Consider the following 22,664-nt stretch of genomic DNA (forward strand, 5'->3'; position numbering starts at 1 on the left):
TTTAAGCAATGTAATTCCTTTTGAAAAGCCTAATTTGAAAATTGAGTTACTTGAAGCACCCTTAACCATATGTGGTGAAGTTTTTTGCCGTAGTAATCGAGATGGTTTGTTTCAAATGTTTGTATAGAAATAAATACAGTTTCGAGGGTTCAAGTTTTTTTTTACTATTCTGGAGAAAAGGATGCTATCTATTTGCGTCCGATCTTAGCGATTGTTCTTCATCTACCAGTAAAAATATGTATATTCGTGATTCACAAAGGCTATTTACTTTTTCCAAAGAAAGACTGCCCCAATCGGACATAAGACAACCTAATATTTCTCCACGGTGAAAAAGTTCAAACGCTTTTTGCTTTTTTCTGAACTGAATTTGTTCATGCATATTATAGCATTTCATAGAAGCAGATATCATTTACTACGACTCAAAAGATAGACACATTTGGTTGATGGAGCTCAAAGTACTGTTTTGTCTCAAATTCCGAACACTTAATTTTCAAATGTAAATTTACTAAACTTTAATGTTATAAATAATAGAATAATGAAAGCCTTGACATTGTTTAAGGTATTGGCTACATTCAAATAACATTTACAGGTATCGATACAGCTTATAATTCATAAGACTAAGCATTTGCAAAAAATGTGTCGAAACCAATAACACATTGTTTGCGTTAGCAAATTCCGCAGTTTTTCAGTTTTTGTAGTTGTATAACTATTTTGTATGCTGTTTTCATGTTAAGTGCTATAAAAGGTATGGATCTACTAGAAATCTTTTATGCAGACATCTTCTTTAAAATTAGTATTAAAGTAGTGATCGGAATTTGAATCAAGTTTCGACGCATGATTCATATTCCGAACTGTAGTTTGGATACTCTATTTTCAGGCAAATACAGCAATAGTCCACAAATTAGGATGCAAGTACAGTCCAATTGTGGAGCAACTGATGTAAAGATGTTTGTAAGCTCCGTTCTTGTAGCACATAGTTCGCAGGCGCAATCCAACGAAAGCAAAATTAATTTTCTTGGTCAGGTTTTCAACTAAAACCACAATAATGAAACCGGATTTCTGAAGTAATATATTCACTCTATTATATACAGAGTCGATTATATACTGACACGATTATCTATGGTTCGATTATATACAATTTTGGACTATAATACACTCAGTTTGAAAAAAAAGTCTTATATCTCAAATAGCCTTTTTTCAAGAAAGAAAAAAAGTAATATTTCAAAGTTAAGGTGAAAGTTTATTGGATATTATAAGTACAATGGAGTAAAAACCGTGGTAATTAGGAAATTCTAATTGAAGACTCACCAGGAATTGTTTAAAATGATATTGCTGCGGAATAAGAAAATATAGGAGCTAGATGTCGAAGAACAAATTATAGAGCGTTCAGAAAGCTTCAATTAAATTTCAAGAAACAATCAAGTTTATTATGCATTTTTTTTTTTGATAAAATTAATAACAAATTAAAAACTTTAGAGTTTTTGTCGCTCTAATTGTTGATAAAATTTACCAATTTAGATGTTTCATATAAAATACAAAATATAGAAACATAGAGTAACATTTTTTCTCATTTTTCGAACAGTACAACCAATTTTGCCAAGTTTTCGTAACTATTGATTGTACTTGTTTTTTATAGTTTATATGGTTGCGTGACCAAGGGCACTATATTTTAAATATTTTTTTCTTGTAAGCTTCTTCTTTCTAGAAAAAAGTTATTTATAGAAAAAGAGAAAAATCTGATTTTTCGGACCATCGGCAAACTCATAACTCGAAAACGATAAAAATCACATTTCTGATTTTCGATTATCTTGTGTGGAAAAACCAGAACTTTCAAGAAACATAAAAAAATATAGCGTCCTTGGATCATGTAAACTATAAGCAAACAAATACAATCAATAATTACGAAAACAAAATCCAACTGTTTTGCTAGTATAACATTTTTTCAAGAAAGACTAGCTAATTGGCTTTAATTTGATATATCGATCATGTGAAGCGGTCCAGTAGTTCGAAAGTAATTTTTTCAAATTGCATTTTTGCAATTTGAAAAAATTACAATACAAACAAATGTTTTCGGAATTTAGACAAATTTAATTAAACATATTTTTAGTTTTTTACCATGATATTTTTACCAATGTATTCATAAATCAATTTTATTGTAGTCAAGTGGAAAAAAGAATTTCTTTTATTGATCTAATCACTATCATTAGCAACACGTGGATGTTTGCGGTTAGATGATGTGGCGATATCTTCCTCATCCGAAGAAATCGGACGAGATCGTCTGCGTTCCAATGGTAAGCTGAAATCCTCGTCATCTGTAAAGATATTATTAAAATACTTTTCACTTTAAACATCAATGTCACTACCTTCATCGATAACTGTTGGCTGTGTTTTTTCGTTCAATCTATTGTAGCGAAGCATACACAGTTTCAAATCATTCCGAAATGAAACGGCTCTCTCAACACAAGGATCCTTTTCCATAAAATGTTTTACGAGGGTATCCGCTAATTTATTCCCGTCTTCGATATCACATGGCTTGATATCCCGGTCTTCATCGTCCTCTAAAGGCTCCGATGTGACTAAACTCTGCATCAGTTCATCATCTTCAATTTCGGTGTCTTCAAGAAGCTCTTCAACGTCTCTACTATCCATATCTTTGAATCCTTTCCCTCCAATTGCATGTGCCAGAATGAGAATTTCTGATTCTTCCACATTTGAAGGGTCTGTTGAACCAGCTTTCACGCATTCTGGCCATAGTGGCTTCCAGCACGAATTCAATGTTTTAGATTTCATAGAAGACAGAGCCTTTCCTATGAACGTCAGAGCGTCTCTTATCTTAAATTCTTTCCACGCTTGAATTACCGTCATCGTTTCATCGCTTTCAAGCTTTTCGAGGATGTACCGAAGACATTGTTTAATGTACAACTTCTTGAAAGCAGCAATTATTCCTTGATCTTGAGGCTGTAACAAAGAAGTTGTATTCGGTGGAAGAAACACAACTTGAACGTTTGGGTGCTTGATAACTAGGTGTCCTGGAGCGTTATCCAAAATCAAAAGCACGTGGAACTCCAAACCTTTTCCTTCCAAGTATGTTTTCACTTCCGGAATAAACATATCGTAAAACCATTCCTCAAAAACGGCTTTTGTGACCCACGCTTTAGTGTTAGCTTTCCAGTGCACTGGCAGTTTGTTGAAATCAGCCCCCTTCAACGAGCGGGGCGTCATAGCACGATTGATCAATAGCGGTTTCAACATAAGGTCGCCTGAAGCATTACTGCAAAATAACAGGGTAACCCTGTCTTTGGCCGCTTTGAAACCACTGGCATATTGCTCCTGCTGCGTAATGTAGGTACGAGACGGCATTCTTTTCCAAAAAAGACCCGTTTCATCTCCATTGAACACTTGGTCACCATGATACGCACCTTCTTTTATGATCTTAGCGAGCTTTGGAGGAAAACTATTTGCAGCCGAAACATCGGCCGATGCGGATTCACCCTTGATTTTAACGTTGCGAATGGAATTACTACGTATAAAGTTATAAAACCATCCCTTACTCGCGGTAAAGTCTTTCTTTTTACTTGAAGACGGCTCATTCTTCTCTAACCAAAGGTAAAGGCTCAAAGCTTTCTCCCTTATTAATTCCTGATCCAAGGGTATTTTCTTCTGCGCGTGATCTTCGATCCACATATGAAGTGCCTTTTCCATCTTGACCATCAATGGATCTCGTGTATATGATGAGGATTTTGTTGCATAGATAGTGCCCTGAGCTGCTGTCTGTCTGATGCTATCTTGATTCTTTTTAATTGTACGCACAGTCGATTCGTTGATTTTTAAATTCCTGCCGACGTTTGCAACAGATTTCCCATCTTGAAGGGCATCCAAAATATTGAGCTTCATTTCCAAAGAAAGAGACACTCTTGATCTGTTTTTTTTGAAGGCGGTTTTTTGCGAAGCCATTTTAGAGTATGCCTTTAATCAAAAATTTTGAATACTGCTGACGTCTTCAGCTAACTGTCGAAAAGCGGAACTGCACACGATTACCCCCAAGGTTGGGTAACTCGCTGGGAACTGGCCGAACTCGACCGAACACAAACTGGCTAGACTCTACAACCACCACGGTTCAGGAACTGCACTTTCACTTTAACTTTCACTGCAAGGTTAAATCACGAATAACTTCTTAATGCGATTTCGTCCTTTTATATGTGTTCAGTTCCACACCGAACGAACTGAAGCGACAGCATCTAGCAGCACACATAATTTGCACACGACCCCACAAACCACGAGTACCCCTCCCACAGCGCAACTATGAGCTAGCCATCACCAACACACGCTGTGCCCGACTGCATAAAAATAAAATTGGTTCACTCCGACTGAACGGATCAGTGAAAAATGCAGTGTGAATGATCGCAAAATATACTATTTCAGAGTGCGATTTAGGCTGTAACGATGACAATGAGTTCAAATTTGACGATATATTGACGAATACTGTTCGGAATTGTTCAGTCATAGTGAACCAACTCTCAAAAAATACATCATTTAGTTCAGTCAGAGCGGACTTTGTACGTATAGGCAGCCAAATAACAGCCTTTTTTGGCATGATACTTGATGTTTTTTTACAACTATCATACATCACAGTATTGGCAGAGAGTAGCTCAAACTTCTGAGAACAATATTGAACGAAAAAATTAAATGCTTTGTAAATTGCAGAGCATTAAACTTTATGTTCGTTTTCTCGAAATCATAAAAATGTCACATGGCCCGGTCTGACTTAACACCGACCATATAACAGATAGGTATGCTTTTAGAACAATTCAATGTAGCCAATACATATATAAGATACTGTAGAAACAGTTTGTATACTCTTACATTTGAAATTTGTTGTTAAAATAGTAATTTGAGGCAGGGTTAAAATATGCTTCTACGTATTTTGGTCATGCCACCTAACCAAACAGCTCTTTACTTACCACTCGGTTGTTGCACGTTGGACGGAACAACAACTTGTAGCGATTTACAGATAATTCAAAGATAAAACAGGCATAAAATGCGTAAAAACCTACTTGTAACTACTTTCTAGTTGAATCTCTGACTGTTTTTTATTTATACAATAAGTATCTTCGGGAGCTGGGACCGACACTTATATTGTTCAAACGCTCTTGATGCGCGCTGAATGGGAAGCAGAGCACGAAAAAATCGGGGCTTAACGTGTTAAATCCATCGAAAAATGGATGAGCAATAAGCGGTAGAATCTGGACATTTTCAATCTGTACCCCCAACATGTTCCAGAAAGACAAAATCCTATGTTTAAAGGTGCTCCCCGCAGAAACAAGAGGAGCGCTATCGCGCTTCTCCGCACTCAAACGGTTAAACAGGTATTTACATGCAATCGGCCAAGGAGCTACCTTCGTGAAGCCTTGTGTCACGCAATATATGCACACAATATGCAATTTGTTTGAATATGGGTTGCATTTTATATCAATAATTCACTGACTATTAGTTTTTTACGTGTATTTTAAAATTTAGGGTGGTTTATTTTTACGCGGATTTTGGAATTAACGCGGTTTTTTTTTACGCGGATTTTGGAATTTACGCGGTTTTTTTTTACGCGGTTTTCGTTTACGCGGCACGTATCCCCCGCGTAAAAAGCGACTCCAGTGTAAAGAAAACGAAAAAGAAAAGAGAAAGAAAAGAAGACGAAGAAGAAGCTTTCGGCTCGGAAGGCTAACTTGGAGACGGAAAATGAAACAAAAGAACGAAATTCTTATGGAATTATGAAACGAAGAAAAAGAAAACTCAGCAATTTCAAATGAAATCGTCCTAAAAAAGCAGATTTTAAAAACTTGTATTTTTGATTCCAATGAAAGTGTGTATTCCGTTTGGGTTGGAGGAAATATGAGTTTTTCACAGCAATTGGGAATTTTTTGACTCAAGCGTTACATTTGAAAAGGGCGTATCGATTTTAGTAAGAGAAATCTTTGATAATTTATATCTCAAAAACATGAGTCGTACTGAAATAGTGTCTTAGAAAGAGTTTTAGAGTATTGATGGTTGAATATGAAAAAAATGTACACTGAGAAAAAAATTAGTACTCTTTTTTTTTATTTACAAAATAATAATTCAATATTGGATATTGCAATCCAAAATAATTATTTTTTTTTATTTTTTCATACAAAATAGAAGTCATGCAGAAAATTTAAAAAATGGGCCCAAGATGGTAAAACTATTTTTGACGAACTTTGTGGAACATCGAATTTTTAGGAATTTTTGAAACTTCGAATTATTGTATGTTAACAATCATTTTTAGCCACAAATTATGAATTCTGATATGATTTGAAACAAAAAAGGTTATTATTAATCTCCTTCTAAATGTAGCCATTTTCGAAATATTTAAAAAAATATTTCTAATTTATTGTCTTTTTTATAGTAAATAATCCCTTTTAATATGTTTATCGTGTTATACCGTCATGTTCATGAAATTTTATGAATTTGCTTATAATTTCCAACAACTTTTCCAAATACATCATCATGGTTCATTTTTTGACTCAAGTGTAACTTTTGAAAAGGGCGTATCGATTTGAGTAAGATAAATCTTTGATAATTTATATCTCAAAAAATATGAGCCGTACCAAAATAGTATGTTAGAAAGAGTTATAGAGTATTGTTGGCTTAATTTGAAAAAAATGTACACTGAGAAGAAAAATTAGTACTTTTTTTTTTATTTACAAAATAAAATTTTAATTTGCGATATCAAAAAATATGTATTTTTTTTTTCAATTTTTTCATATAGAATAGAAGTCATGTAGAAAATTTAAAAAATGGGCCCAAGATGGTAAAACTATTTTTGACGAACTTAGTGAAACATCGAATTTTTAGGAATTTCCGAAACTTCGAGTTTTTGTATGTTAGCATTCATATTTAATCACAAATTATGAATCCTGATGTTATTTAAAACAAAAAAGGTTATTATCAATCTCCCTCTTAATGTAGCCATTATCGAGATATTTAAAAAAAATATTTCTAATTTATTGTATTTTAATAGTAAATAGGCCCTTTAAATATGTTTGTCGTGTTATACCATCATGTTCATGAGATTTTATGCATTCGCAAATTAAAAAAAAATCATGAACATGACGGTAAAACACGACAAACATATTAAAAGGGATTATTTACTATAAAAAAGACAATAAATTAGAAATATTTTTTTAAAAAATTTCGAGAATGGCTACATTTAGGAGGAGATTGATGATAACCTTTTTTGTTTTAAATCACATCAGGATTCATAATTTGTAACTAAAAATGATTGTTAACATACAAAAATTCGATGTTTCGAAAATTCCTAAAAATTCGATGTTCCACAAAGTTCGTCAAAAATAGTTTTACCATTTTGGGCCCATTTTTTAAATTTTCTGCATGACTCTATTTTGTATGGAAAAATAAAAAAAAAATAAAAAATATGTATTTTGAATATTGCAAATTGAATTTTTATTTTGTAAATAAAAAAAAATTACTAATTTTTTTTCTCAGTGTACATTTTTTCATATTCAACCATAAATACTCTATAACTCTTTCTAAGACACTATTTCGGTACGACTCATAGTTTTTGAGATATAAATTATCAAAGATTTCTCTTACTCAAATCGATACGCCCTTTCAAAAGTTACGCTTGAGCCAAAAAATTCCCAATTGCTGTTGAAAACTCATGTTTCCTCTAACCCAAACGGAATACACACTTTCATTTGAATCAAAAATACTCATGTTTTGTCATTTGTCGATTTCATTTGAGGGGCTTAGAATGAAAGGGGTGTAAGTGATTTGGTCGATTTCTCTACATCGACTATCTCTTTTGGTCATAGCTTAGCCTCAAATACATTCCCAGCTGTATTTGACAATGTGGAAGATAGGTCAGAACCTCACCTATCAGATTCTATAGCAAACTTAAATTGGAACGTTTTTGCAATTGAGTTATTTACTAAAGAAAAAGTTGATGCAGAGAAATCGATCAAGTCACTTACACCCCTTGCATTCTAAGCCCCTCATTTGGAATTACTCAAGCATGATGTTGTGCGACTCTATTCATACCCTATCCGTTTTTTTTCCATACACTTTGTCCATTATACTATACTGTATCTGAAAATAGGGACCATTCTTTACAAAAATATAAAACTGTGACAGAAACGCAAAAAAAGTTTTCAACTTTGTTATTTATAGGGGAGCCGTGGGTAAGACGGACAGTGGGGGTATAATGGACAGGTGGTTGATTTGTATAGTTGCATTATGAATTTCCAAATTCTGTTGATGGGAAACCTTTCTACATGCTATTCTATAATATTTAAACCATCCTATGGCAATGAATACTGATCAAAAGTGGAATAGAGAAACAAAAACCGAAAATCGAAAACGATTCCGCGAGTGGATGTAACTTTTGCGGCTTCGATATTAAGCATTTTAAGTGGTTTAATTGCAAAATTGAATTCGCTAATGGTTATATTTCGATTTGTGAGTTGACAGAGAAGCGATATTAGGTATGTACGGAAAAGTAAATTCATTCGTAAGTGGCAAATTTAAATTATTGAAATAATTGCACTGGGGGGGCTGAAATGGACAGTCACATCCATAATCACATCCAATGCATGATTGAAAGTGAAGGGAAGAACTCTTTTTTATATTGCTTTCTTTTTTTGTTCTCTTGCAGTTACTGGACGCACAAACACTGAGAGAGAGTGAAATTATTCCTCTCGCGAGCAATAAACCTCTACGCTTCGTACATTATCAACCTGTCCATATTCCCCCCACTACATGTCCATTATACCCGCACCGATAAAAATGTTCAACTTTTGGCTTGTTCTAATTTCAGTAAAAAAACATGGAAAAACACCTTTTTATGAAACATCAGTTATTTCGAAAACCATTATATTGAACTGTAAGAAACTGTTTTTAAATTTTTGAAAATATGAGTTTTCAAAGACATAATTTAAATTTTCCTTAACATGTCCGTCTTACCCCCATCTCCCATACACACCAGTAAAAAAATTTTAGAGGAACAAAGTGAACACATTATGTTAGAAACATAAACATAAGTGTGTCAGAACTGCAACTTTAAGCTTTTGAATGATTTTTTTCTATTTTTCAAATATTTACAGCATTTCAAACATTACCAAAACATTTCGATTTCGCATTCTGTTCCTCTATTTTTTTTAAGTCGAGTGTAGTTTTATACGAAATATTTATACATACTACGAAAACTTCGGTAATTAATCGCTTTATATTGAAATGCCTCATTATCATCATCCAAAGCAACACAAGTTGGTGAGATTGAGTGGCTTCGGAGACGATCTCACTTAATAAAATATCTTCTTCCGTGAATGAGCGATAAAATCACGCACGCCTCGGTTATGAGGACTTTGATTGAACAAACTTTTCCGCCCCAAATATAATCCTTCCAAGTCAATTCCATCGCTTCCGCTCTCTTTTCCGGTTTCCTTCGTCTGCCAGAAGATTGTCTCTGGGTGGTGCAGTAGACTCTGAATCAACGTGTCATTATCACTACATCTACAGCTGTCGCCCCTTTCCTCTACTCTAACAAGAAATCTTCATCAATGGCAGCCGAGTGGTTTCGCTTCGCCAAGCCTGCCATAAAGGGTTGAAATTTTCCACTTCATCTTGTTTCAGGCATTCCCTCCAATGTCGTGCCAGGGAAGCCTTGGATGAAAAATAGGCATCGGCATTACGTCTTGCGAGGAGAGACATTGGGTCTTCTCTGTTGCTGTTATTGTTGGTGTATTCCTACAAAAAGTGAAACCTTCTTGGCTCCTCTCGACTCAATTCGAGAGTTTTCCTAAGACGGCAGTGAGTGGTGAGTGGGATAGAGTTTTCGTCTGCTTTCGAATCTCCCCGTTCAAATAGAAACAAACAGACTGAGCCTTTGTTAAAGGGCAAACAGTTTGCCTACAATATACAAACATCCGAAGGTTGCCACAACAAGGTGCGAAGTTTGAATTGTTAGTTTTCGAATGGATGTGTTTATTTTTGCACCTTGTCCGATGCCTGATCCAGATCAACTGCAGTTGTTTGATGGACTACTCTCCAAAGAGCAAAAGTCCAGCGTCAGCCATCCATTCAAATTGGCAAATTTTCTTTGCTAAAACTGTTTGTACAGTGCTGTGGATGTATGTGTGAATGTTCTTATGCATACCCATTTTCTTGTGAAGTATTCGCACACTAGGTAAAAGGCACCATCCCTGAATCGGCAGTTTCAGTCGATAACAATAAATTTTCGGACAAAGAATATATCAACTATTATATTCCAAATTGCGTAATTTTTCGAGTGCGTAGCTGCAGAGAGCTGAATATGTCCGTAATCTACAAAACCCGCATTCAAATATCATGTGTCCTCACTGCTGCTCGGATATTTCTCCTCTGTTTGTAACATGTGAAGAATGTAGTAAAAATTCTTTCCGGAAAACCTTTTTTCCATCCATTTCTAGAAAAGCCGGGCACTACTTCACGGGTTCTTACTTGGATTGGATTTGGATTTGGGTTTCTGGCAATGTAGAACAATGAACTGCAGCCCACTCTCAACCTCGAAGCTCCGCAAAAGTGGTAGTTTAAAATGATTTTACTACTATTCGGAATCGCCATGACGCTACGGAAAGGGGCACAAATTATTATACTAACCTATAACAAAGCTGTTGTCTGCGAATAGTGCGTTTCATATGTGCAAAAGTTGTCAACGTATTTATTTTTCTTTATTTTTTTTGTTTGAGAATTCTTTAACACGTTCGTCGCCCAGAGCGATTCGTTCGAGTTTCTTGCAGGGCCCAAATTTGAGGTAATCAACGAAATACAATGATTTTCTTCATACTACATGGACTGAAAAGTCCCGAGATTTTTTGAAAGCTATCGTTTTTTAGGCAAACCTGCATTCATTCCTCAAAATAGTTTCCTTCAAGGGTAATACACTTGGTATAGCGAGTTTCCAACATTTCGATTCGCTTTCTGTAGTACGAAACGTCTAAGTCTTCGAAATATGCCTCAGTGCCACTCTGCAGACTGCCTATTGGACTCAGGAGTGTAGTAATGGATCCATGTTTCATCCATTGTCACAAAACGTCGAAAGAAGTGCGCTCGATTACGCTTCAACAACGCCAAACCGGCTGTTAAATGATCAACGCGCCGCTGTTTTTGGTCGCCGGTCAGCAAACGCGGCAGACATCGCGCGGATAGCTTTTTCATGTCCAAAATGTCGTGCAAAATGTATCCCACTCGTTCTTTTGAAATGCCTACGGCCTCAGCTAACTCGCGTAACTTCACTTTACGATCGTTCTAAACGAGTCGATGCACTTGTTTTACGATTTTTGGATTCGTAGCCTTTTTTGACCTTCCAGAGCGAGGTGCATCTGCGACCCATTTTAAATTCACGAAACCACCGATAAACTGTCGTTCTCGAAGGAGCAGAAGTGGAATAACATTTCGTCAACCACTGCATTGATTGTTGAGGAGTTTTACCCATCAAAAAACAATGTTTGATCAAAATACGATATTCCTCTTTTCCCATTTTCTGTACGAATGCTCAGGTAGTGACACTTAAACAACTGTAGTTTGTGATCCAATATACGAAATGTCATGAAACTTCACACATAAGCTAGTGACGGATGAGCCAATCGAAATTAATCTTGTTCCATTTTTAATGAAAAATCCCGGGACTTTTCAGCCCATGTTGTACTTATGCGAATACAGGGATATAACGATATAACGTACGCTCGTTATAACGTACCCTCGATATAACGTACATTTTACCTCGATATAACGTACACATTTTCAAAGTGTAAAGGAAATTTTTTTCAATATTTTTTTTTCTGCTAGAACATTGAATTACCTGTATTGTGATGCTAAAACAAGTTTTGTACCTTCAATCAATCCCGAAATACAGCTGGTTTTGTGATTCCGGATTCTAAATGAATCAAGCTTTAATCAACAGTACGAAGGGAAACATCATGAGAAAGGCTGGCTTCGTCTTCTGATTGAAGTTATTCATTAACTTTACTAAAACAGCAACACAATATAGTATTATAGACTACGAGACTACGTTTGTGAGTCCTTTATTAGGCTTCGATATAACGAACAATTCGATACAACGTGCAATTTTGAAAGTGAAATGTACGTTATATGGAAGTTTACCTGTAGTAGTTCAGGATTGATCGTCTATTCCTTGATGACCGATTCTGGACTACTAGTATGCTCCAACCTTATTTTTCTTTGTTTCATCATTTCGTGAGATTTTTTTTCTTTTTTTAATTTTCTGACTCCAACTGAGCCTATCGAACCAACAGCTTTTTCTTCACCTGCTTTCCGTTCTCTTCTTTTCTTCTTCTTTTTCTTCTTCTTAATTCTTACTTCTCAATCCATTCTTTTCGCAATGCCAATTAGTCCAAATCTCCATCTGGAATTTACATCCGTGGTCCGGAATCTGTACATAGACCTCCATTATACAGTTCGGATACGAATAACTGCAATCTTAAAATTAGAATATTGAATCTAAGTCCATAAATGATATTTGGAATTTGAAATCTGAAATCTCAACTGGACCCTCGATTAAAAAAATACGAAGTATGTTAAAAATGTATCACGACTTGAATTTCCGCAGGTTGCGTATATTCGGTTTTCCTCTTTTCCTAAATGATAGATACAGAACTACTTTTCGTATAAGTACGTTCAAAAATTATTCAAACAGTTCTCCACATCAGGGTACATATGCTCTACGGAATCTCTCTACATAAGATACCAGCGGAGAAAACCATGTTGGCCTAGCCGAAGACGTCCATATTCAACTTCCGGAAGGGTTAATAAATGAAGAACGCACTTTGTTTTTAAAAAACTTTTACACGAGCTATGAGTTAATAATATTTTTGACGCAGGATTGCGTCTTTCAGTAAGGGTACTAAATTATAAAACACGATTTTATGAAAAACTTCAATAACTAATTTCACTACGAACGAATTTTGATGATTCGCATACCAATAGGATCGGAAATTCTCTATGATTTGTTTACTATTCTACTTATTATGATTCCCTAATCCATAAACAGTTCAAATTAACGAAGATTGGCATTTGTGTGCTCACCTAACCGTGCTGTCAATGAGGTTCTACTTATGCATCGGGGAATTACAATATTTATATACCACTGTGATTCAAATGCAGCATTCGTTCCACGGACAACGAGAGAGGAGGGAGGAAATAATACATCATTTCTCGATAGATCGCAGAGATATTTTCATCACTCGATAGGAAATATTTCTACGCATTTATGACAATGAAGAAAATGGTACATTCTTTGAAACTAATTATTGAATTACCAGAAAATATCACGCATGACCTAAATGAAAATCCCGCGTTCTGATTGGACAATTGGCACAAGCAGTCTGAGTTCTCTCAATAGGACTGTAAAAATAGTAAAAGATGTTGCGATAACGATGCAACATGTCACGTTGCAACAAACGGACTCATAAATTATATGGCTCTGCGACATTCTCTTTCAATGTCACTCTAGACAGCGATTAGTCCATAAGGTTAAAACTGAGAGTTAACTCTGTACCAGGGGGCTCGCACAACTCTGTACCAGGGTTAACATGTCTACAGAATAATCTGTACTTATACAGTCTTTTCAGACTTTTTAAAATCAAGAATCTGTAGTTACAGGTTACAGATTTTTTGAGTTTCATACAGTTTTATACAATACAATACAATTTTCTTTCAAAAATTAAGTTCCAATATTAGTGATGGCTTGGTGTCAATTATATTTTTTTCCCATCTCAACAATTGAAAATTGTTGTTTTAATTGAAAATGAAAATGTCTCAAATGATCTTCAATACGTTTTGAAGTGGGATTATGTTTTCGGGAACATATACTGCCGTTCTACGCATAGTTGTCCCATGTTCCAAAATCAACAACTGAGAAAAACCCAATCAAAGTTTTCTCGCATATTTGTCTACCAAAAGCTTTAAGCATTTCAATTTAGCAATACACCGGTTTTTTTATAAGCACTATACTATTGTTTAATGAAATGTGATGAGATCCCCTCACTGAATCAATCATGCTTGATTGCGGGTTTAAAAATTCTTCATGGTGGGACTGTTATCCCTAGAATATCAACATGAGACAATTGAACTTGATGTTGTTTTTTGATATACAATTTTTTTTTTTGTGTTTTTCCGAAAGATTATGCATAGAAACATCGTTTTATGAAGAAATGAGTGATCTGCAACACCTTCGAAGAATATAAATATCATTGTTATTAGTCATTCGCTTACAAAGTGAAACGTGTTCTGGTAAACTTTTTCTTATTTGTTTGAGAATTAGTTCGTTCTTTCAAACCAGAAATGAGTGCATTAGCCCTGCCGAAAGTGTGACATGAAATTCTTGTACTTAAACCGATTTATTCGATATGGATTCACAAAAAACACATGGTGGGACAGTTATGAATTGAATATCAACATGGAACAATTGAGCTTGATGTTGTTTTTTTAAAAGCTGGGAACAACTATATGTTCTTTTGTGTTTTTCCGCAAGATTATGCATAAAAACAACGTTTTATGAAGAAAAGTGAAAATCGTTAAAAAGTAACATGAGACAACTATGCGTAGAACGGCAGTATTGGAGCACAAATTTTAAAAAAAAATATCGGTCACGTCGAGGAAATTTTCCAATTTTTAACGTCTTTTGCTTAGACATTTCATAAGGGTTTCATAACATATTTACACCGATAGATTTGGACACTCCTTAAAAAAATATTGCAATATAATTAGAAAAATTTACAATAGTTATATATTGAAATGTGTTGAAAATAGAGCAAAACGTATTAAGAGGGGACCCCTGTCTGGAAGGTCGGAAAATTTTTGGTGGATTTCTTTCGGCTGTTACGAATAAAGTGAAATATTCGGGTATTTTGGTTATTGTTTAAAGTATAATTGAAGATGTATTTTCCTTTTTTTTTTTGAGTGCACGAATAATGATTATTACGCTGTTGGCAGCTGGATGCGTAGATGCTTTCTGAAAATAGGTACCCTGCTGGTGGTATCGGTTCTGAAGGAACGGGGTATAGGAATATTTTGAAACTTTAAGACAATACCTAAAGCATTACATAGGGGTTTTTGAAAATTCGAAAAATTTCCAAAACGGCGGCCAAATTCGGTTGAGTAAATCCTGAGATATTGATATCACCAGTTGAAATAACATGGTTTCGAGAAAAACGCGTTTTAAAATTCGTACAGCAATACTATATCCCTTGAGGTGACTTAATACTTTTGGCTGCAACTTTGCAACGAAATCAAATATCGAAAAATCCTTTTAGGACAACATTTCTGAGGACATTAACTTCCCAAAAATGCAAAAAACAAAAATTATTTTTTTTAGATTCTCCAGACCGGGGTCCCCCCTTAAAAAAACACATTGCAGTCTCTACGTTTTTAGTATATCTGTAATCTTATTTGTTTGAAGTATAAGTCTGATTGTTATGGACTCGGAAACTACTGAATCAATCAACATTAAAATTGGTATGTAGGGGTTTTTGGGGTCGGGGAAGGTTTTCGTGATAGTTTGAGACCCCTCCCTCCTCTCTAAGGGGGGGCTGCCATACAAATTAAACACAAATTTGTACATTACTCGAGAATTAATCAAGCAAATGAAACGAAATTTGGTATATGCAGGTTTTAGGGTGCAATAAATGTTTCTATGGTGGTTAGACTCTTCATCCCTCTCTCTAAGGGGGGCTACCATACAAATGAAACACAAATTTCTGCATAACTCGAGAATTAATCAAGCAAATGAAACGAAATTTGGTATATGGAGGTTTTAGGGTGCAATAAATGTTTCTATGGTAGTTAGACACTACACCCCCCTCTCTAAGGGGGGAGCTGCCATACAAATGAAAGACAAATTTCTGCATATTTCGAGAAATAAACAAGCAAATGGAGCCAAATTTGTCATGCGAATGTTTTAGGGGACACGAAACGTTTCCATGGTGAATAGACACTCCTCCCCTCTCTAAGGGGAGCTGCCATACAAAATTCAGCGGGGTCGATTAGAAGATCAATCAATGAACAGTTCTGCGATTGGACCCATGGCCTTGCTCATAGTAAGAAAACGTGAATGTTTGAAGGTATGGATAACAAAAAACTAATTTTGGGCGGGACGAAGTTTGCCGGGTCAGCTAGTAAATAATGAAAAAAGAAGATATGCTTCAAGCAGTCCGAGATTATTCTGATTCGCAGAAGAGTCCAAATAGAGTCGTTTGGTACGTGAAGGGCCTAGCTGTGTAAAGATGTAAAAAGGGCCCCAAACCAAATCACCAGCTCTATGAAAAATACTGTATAGGGTACCAAATAAGGATGATGGGCTAATTTTTCGAACCCCTATGTTATTCACCATAGGACCGTGTTCCGGAGATATGGCAGCAACAAGTTCAAGGGCCATAGATTGTAGAAACCAAAACAACACAACATATAGAGTATCAAATCCCATAATTTTTCAAAACTAGCTTATTTGTAAGGAGTTCACGCCTATATGACCTCATTGATGTAACTCGGATATGTTCCGGATCAGGTTTCCGAGGAAAATGATAACTTTAGAACCAAACCAAGATGCATCATGCGAGGTATCGAACTTAACGGTTTGTCAAAACTAGCTCATTGGTGACCATTTCAAGAGTTTATGGCCACATTAGGAAAACCCTTTAGATGGATAAATCATATTTAATATCCTCAAACCCTTGAATTATTATTTATGTTACCATTAGTAAAGAAATCAATAAATAACTATGCATTTCCGAGTATATCACACTATAAAATAATGGAAAAAATAGATTGATCAATTTCACTTCAAAGGTATGTTTCGAAATTTTCCGCTAAAAATTTTCCAAACTAACGTCTAATGATATTTTTCAACAAAACATAGATAACGTTTTGTGATCATGGCACCAGTATTGGTTCCAAATAATTGGATTCGCAAAGATACAACAAAACATTTTGGAAATATTTACATTTTTCTGAAAATCGTGATCAATTTGCCCCTAGTTTACGGTACCATATTTCGAAATTTAGAATTGTATTTTAGATTTTCGAGCCCTAATATTGGTCTTAAACGGTACAATTTTTTGGTTATTCGAAATTCAGGAACTTTCAATTTATTTTTTGTTTTGTTTTCCTGAAATCGATGACTGTGTTTGTGAATTTTAATTCGTTAGAATAAACATATCGACATCTGAATTATTTGTAGAATTCTCCAATTTCGCATTTTTCGACATTTTTCTGGTTTATCTAATAATAGTGATGCAATTATTCATTTCGACACTCTTTTCAAAAATGTAAGAAAACAAGTAACATATGTACTTAATATCCATTCAGACGATTCCTCCTCTATGAAGAGAATCTTTTTCCATAGGCATGGTGATTTTTGTCGTCTTTTTGCTGTTTTACTAGTGTCTACGCGCAGCATTGCCTTGCGAATCTGCAAAGGCGACGATGTACCATTCCGTCTTGTTTTGACTCGTGAAAGAGAGAGAGAGAGAGAGAGAGAGAGATAGAGAGAGAGAGAGAGATAGATAGAGAGATAGAGAGAGAGAAAAAGAGAGAGAGATAGAGAGAGATAGATAGATAGAGAGATAGAGAGAGAAAGAGAGATAGAGAGAGAGAAAAAGAGAGAGAGATAGATGGATAGAGAGATAGAGAGAGAGAGAAAGAAAGAAAGAAAGAAAGAAAGAGAGAGAGAGAGAGCAGACAGCAGTATATACCTCATTACTACTGAAGGCAGTCGTCTTGCAAACGGATACCTACAGGAAAATTTTCTATGTGTAATATCACAAAAAATCACAAATATGCGATCAAATTAAGAAAAACAAGCAGTACTGGTTTTCAAAATCTAAACAAAAAATTCAGAATGGAATCACAAACGGGTTCAAAAAAATGGCCAAATTTCTTTATTGGCACCCTATACTACATTTTCCCAGCTTTATGGAAGCTTTGTGGATTCTTTTTACTTCCTATCCAACCAGACCCTCTGAGGCCACCGAACCTGAAATAATCTGCGATACCGAGTTAAGGTTCGATGGTTTCCTAATGAAGAAGACACAACGCATTCATCGATTTTATACAGGCCATGTTTGGCGGCCGTTTGAATTCGTGCGACGGAAATGTGACTAGTTTCGCTTGTTGATGTTATCACCAGAGATGTCAGCCTTCCTGATTTTTTTGGATTTCTCAGACTTTCAGCACGCTCCCTGATATCCTGACGAACACTCAATTTATCCTGATTTTTCTGAAATGATCCTGATTTTTCCTGATTTTTGTACTCTTTACATTATTCGTAATAAATATACTGGTTTCCATGCCAAAATTTTCTGTCATGATAGTTCTCCGGTTCGCACTTGTATATATCTTACATTAAGTTAAGCTGTACTTAACTTTTTTATCTCTACCCTCTACCCTAGAAAATTTCATGAAACCAGATTGTCTGACGAATTTATGAAATTACAACGAGATTAAGTAAATTTTTGAATCTACAGTCAATATAAAAAGATTTTATATGTGATTTGTTCGTCTGGTTCAAAGTAGAATTAACTGTAAAAATGGGACTACGGTAAACATATCTATCACTGTACTAAATATCATGAAAATTAGGAAAACTTCAACAAGTCTTCCACTGCTGATATGCTTTCCACATTTGTCGAGTAAAATTTCATTCCAAAGCATAGACGATAGATTCAGTGAAAAGTTGAATATTCATTTCTCTGCAATTGACTGTAGTGATGCTGTAGGTTTTTTGGAAAAAATATAAACGATCAAAAGGTCAGGTGAAACACTAGCATTTCCGCTTATGCGAGGATTTATACCTCATTAATTCTTTTACATATCCGGTTTACGCCCGAAGAATGATATACTCTGTTTCTGGTGGGATTTGCAATGGATTCTGTATTATGAGCTACTACCAAGCAACCTGTTTTTCACATGTATGGCTCGCAGCAGTTTTCGACGAGGAAGCAAACATGTGCTGGGAGGCTAGAATATCTAAGCTGTGTGAAAGATGGCGAAAGATTGTGAAACAGAACCAGGGATATAAAATTGAATTATAAGGCTTTGATTGAAAATGATGTTTTTGTTTTTCCAAAAATCGACATTCACTATTCGGACAACCCAATATGAGCTATCCTGATTTATCCTGATTTTTTATTTTCATTCTTCCTGATTTTTTAAAATTATAGTTGGCAACCCTGGCTGCAACTGTGTGATCTGTTAGACGCGTGTTTGATGCTTGTTGAATGGTGATGCACGGAAGATGCCTCTCGTTAAATACTCAGTGCAAAGCGTGCATTGATATAAAGAAACAAATTGCGACATATGGCCAATTAGTGTGTTGTTCTCGCAAAGGCAAGAAAGAATTGTTGCTTCTCGAAATGATTCTACAAAACCACGCAAGCCATTAAACCTTTTCAGGGTCCCCGGATTTTTTACTAATGAGTTATTTATGAGCTTTCTGAAATGACAAACCAACAAATTAAAAAAAAAATATTGCGTAGTCCTACGTCCCAAGCGGTCGTGTCTCATATACAATCCCTCGATTTTTTAAAAATTAAATATTAGGGATATGAATGGCCTTTTTCTTCCATTTTGTCCGTGATCTACTAATAACAACATTGATAAATTCGTGGCACAGTTTCCCCACAGCTGACAATGCAAACAAACAGCAAATTCGATTAAATTGATTCAGGTCACTCATTCGAACCAATCAGAAATCTCTCGGCCAGTGTTTGCCGTTTTGCCGTTCTCGTTTACTCCTAAACCCCAACCCGCTTCCCTGTAACAGCATCATAAAAGCCAATAACTTTTTAGTGCTCTTTCGCAATCGTTCATCATCTCACACCCTCCGAGTATGGGTTCTAAATTTCAAAACTATTGCCTATCTCTCTTCATCCCTTCTCAAACCTCAAATCTCCCGTTTCCTACTGCCCCGGCGACAGCGCTTCGGGTGCTATCCGACTCTCGAGCACTGCAGAAAAGCATTAAATCATTTCATTGGTTCTTCTTTCTGAAGCCGGGGGTTATTCTATTTAAAAAGCCATTTTTTCCGATGCACTGGTTTTTTTTCGACCCCTCTTTTCGTGCTTTGCAAGAGGACTTTCCCAAATGCTGTAGCGCCGCTTCGCTGATGCAGAGGCCAACTTCCACAGCGCGAGGCCAGTGTCCAGCATTTTCGTCCAACAGAGTGCAAATACTGGTTACAGACAGAGCTGGTGATTCGCCTGATACAAATGTTCAGATTTTAAAATAATGACATGATAACATTTTTTGGCAGAACATCAACATTTGTCGCTTAGCTTCTGGTCAGGACTCTGGCTAGTTCGTTGGCCGTGTTCGAAGTTGGCTGCCGTTGCCAACGTCCGCAACTATTAGGAAAATTTCAACGCAAAGAAAAAACAGGACGTTGTAGAGATGCTACATCACGAAAGTCCGCCGTCTGCTTCGCTCGGCAAACAAAATGGAAGTCTATAAAATGTATGAATTAAAGCCGCGGTAGAAAAAATGTGAAGTTAGCTACAGAAATGCGCCGCGCCAGATAAGGAAAGTAAATTAATCAAACTTTTCCTCTCTGGCAGCAGCCCCGCTCCAGAACGCGGTGGAATTTCTGAACGACAGCGAAACTGGGAGTTTTTTTTTGCCGGAAATGGCCGCACATTCCGTGTGATACTTAATGAGTAAGTACACCTTCGCTGCAAATGACGTCTGCCGGATGCGAGAGAGTGGTAAAATTCTCCGACCAAGCCAGAAACTTTACGAAAGTAATTAGATTATTTAACTTGGGCTGCATTTCAGTTGGTTGCACAAAACTGATACGTTCTCAGCATCGTGAGGACTGTTACTTTTCCTACGCTTCCACTTTCATCAGGCGGATGTTTTCGAATGGCCCCCGCTCACTTAACATGCTGAGCCCCACGTCGGTCCTTAGGGACCGACAATGAGCTTTTTGTCAGGAAAGCATTGATCACTGGGACTGACAGCTACAAATTAAGAAAATAAAAAGTATATATGTGGCTTCGTTTTCGGATGTGTTACAAAATGTGGCTACTTTCTAGTCGAATATCTGACTATTTTCTATTTATACAATAAATATGCTAGGACTAGGATTTTTTAGACTTTTTGAAACCAAAAATCCGTAGATACAGATTACAACTTTTTTAGGTTTCATACACAATTTACAGATTTTTTAAAATAACTTTCCAATAATAGTTATGACTTGATATTAAATATATTTCTTCCCCCTGACCTGATTTATTCATATAGATCATACTGTCGTCAAAATTCATTTGCATTGAAAGTACTTCTTTGAGGATTGAAAAGATTTAGAAGAACCATCAAGATTTTTTGACGCAGGATTACGTTTTCGGGAACATATGGGGAGTAAAAAAACAAGATATCGGTCGAGTCACGAAAATTGACAAATTTTGGGTGCTTTATATTCAGATATTTCATGATAGATTCATGGTGTTTTTGCACCAATCGACACTCTCTAATAATCTATTGAAGTACAATTATAAAACTTCCTTTAGGTAGTATGTAAAATAGCGTTGAAAATAGAGCATCCCATACATTTGTGTAGACCGCAAGGCATTTTCCTAACGTATATGTGACCGATTTTCTAGGTCTAGTCCGCATTAGTAAAACACATTGCGTTCTAGATATTTATAATTATATTTCGCACAGCTCAAAGCAAAAATAAGGGATTAACTCAATTCAGGAAATAGGGAAATATTCAGGAAATGCTGAATCCGCCAGCATCAATATGACTCTCACTGGAATCCGTTGTTAAAAACAACCTATTCAACTATTACCGAAACCAAAAAAAACGAAACGAAGTTTGAATCATTTGAACGACTTGATGACCAAATCTATTTTACTGTTTTTTGATCTACGTTTTGTTATTAATTGTTGATTTAAACAAAACAAACCGAAACACCCGAATTTACTCAGATTAATTCGGAAACCAGAACATTTTATATTACCCTCTTGTTCGCGACCAAATCTGGACACTTCAATTTTGGGATAAAACAAATTTGCTAGAAGTATAATTCATGAAACAATTCAAAACGTTCATTCATGTATGTATGCGTGTATGGTTGATAATTATCAAACAAATTACCTTCACTTATTTAGTCTGCATGAAAAATTGGCGAACTTTGAAGTTTACCCCTGCCAAGAGGGTCAGTGCAGACTGGTTAGCAAGCAATTTAGCTGCGTTTGTCCAAGATTTTCGAAATTTTTCTATAGTTGTTACTTGTTGTTTGTGCTGGATCAGCTCTCTTTTCACCAGAGCCGAACTTGGCCTTCTTTTTGTCCTGGAATGCTCTGCAACCCCTTTCCTTTACATGGCAGTGTATGAAGACATACCAGGAGGCTGTTCAAAGTCTGATCTATTAATCGATTAATCGTCACACTGAGAGAAACAATAAGTTAGACTAATGTTTCTCATTTGCTAGAAAGCCATCTGGAATCAAAAAAGTGTTGATTCATCCCCGAAAATCAATTATTATCTTTTACGCTCCCCTTAGATCGTAAACGAAGTTCAATTCACGTTGACGGCATTAAGGTAGTATTCTAGTCTAGAAATTTGAAAAAAATAAAAAAAA

At 35.7% G+C, this 22,664-nt stretch overlaps 2 protein-coding genes across 4 annotated transcripts in view; one reads left to right on the forward strand and one right to left on the reverse strand.

Annotated features, from left to right (window-relative positions):
- The window catches only part of LOC129779180 (furin-like protease 1), a 511,125-nt gene that overhangs the window by 377,958 nt on the left and 110,503 nt on the right, over nucleotides 1-22,664 (forward strand). The window lies entirely within an intron of this gene.
- LOC129779181 (tigger transposable element-derived protein 1-like) lies at nucleotides 1,752-5,526 on the reverse strand. Its single transcript, XM_055786479.1, has 2 exons — nucleotides 2,364-5,526; nucleotides 1,752-2,312 (listed from the first exon to the last, which is right to left on the reverse strand). The coding sequence occupies exons 1-2, from the start codon at nucleotides 3,952-3,954 to the stop codon at nucleotides 2,191-2,193; spliced, it is 1,713 nt and encodes a 570-aa protein (XP_055642454.1). The 5' UTR covers nucleotides 3,955-5,526; the 3' UTR covers nucleotides 1,752-2,190.

Source organism: Toxorhynchites rutilus, chromosome 3, assembly GCF_029784135.1.
Source record: "Toxorhynchites rutilus septentrionalis strain SRP chromosome 3, ASM2978413v1, whole genome shotgun sequence".
NCBI classification, from domain to species: Eukaryota; Metazoa; Arthropoda; class Insecta; order Diptera; family Culicidae; genus Toxorhynchites; species Toxorhynchites rutilus.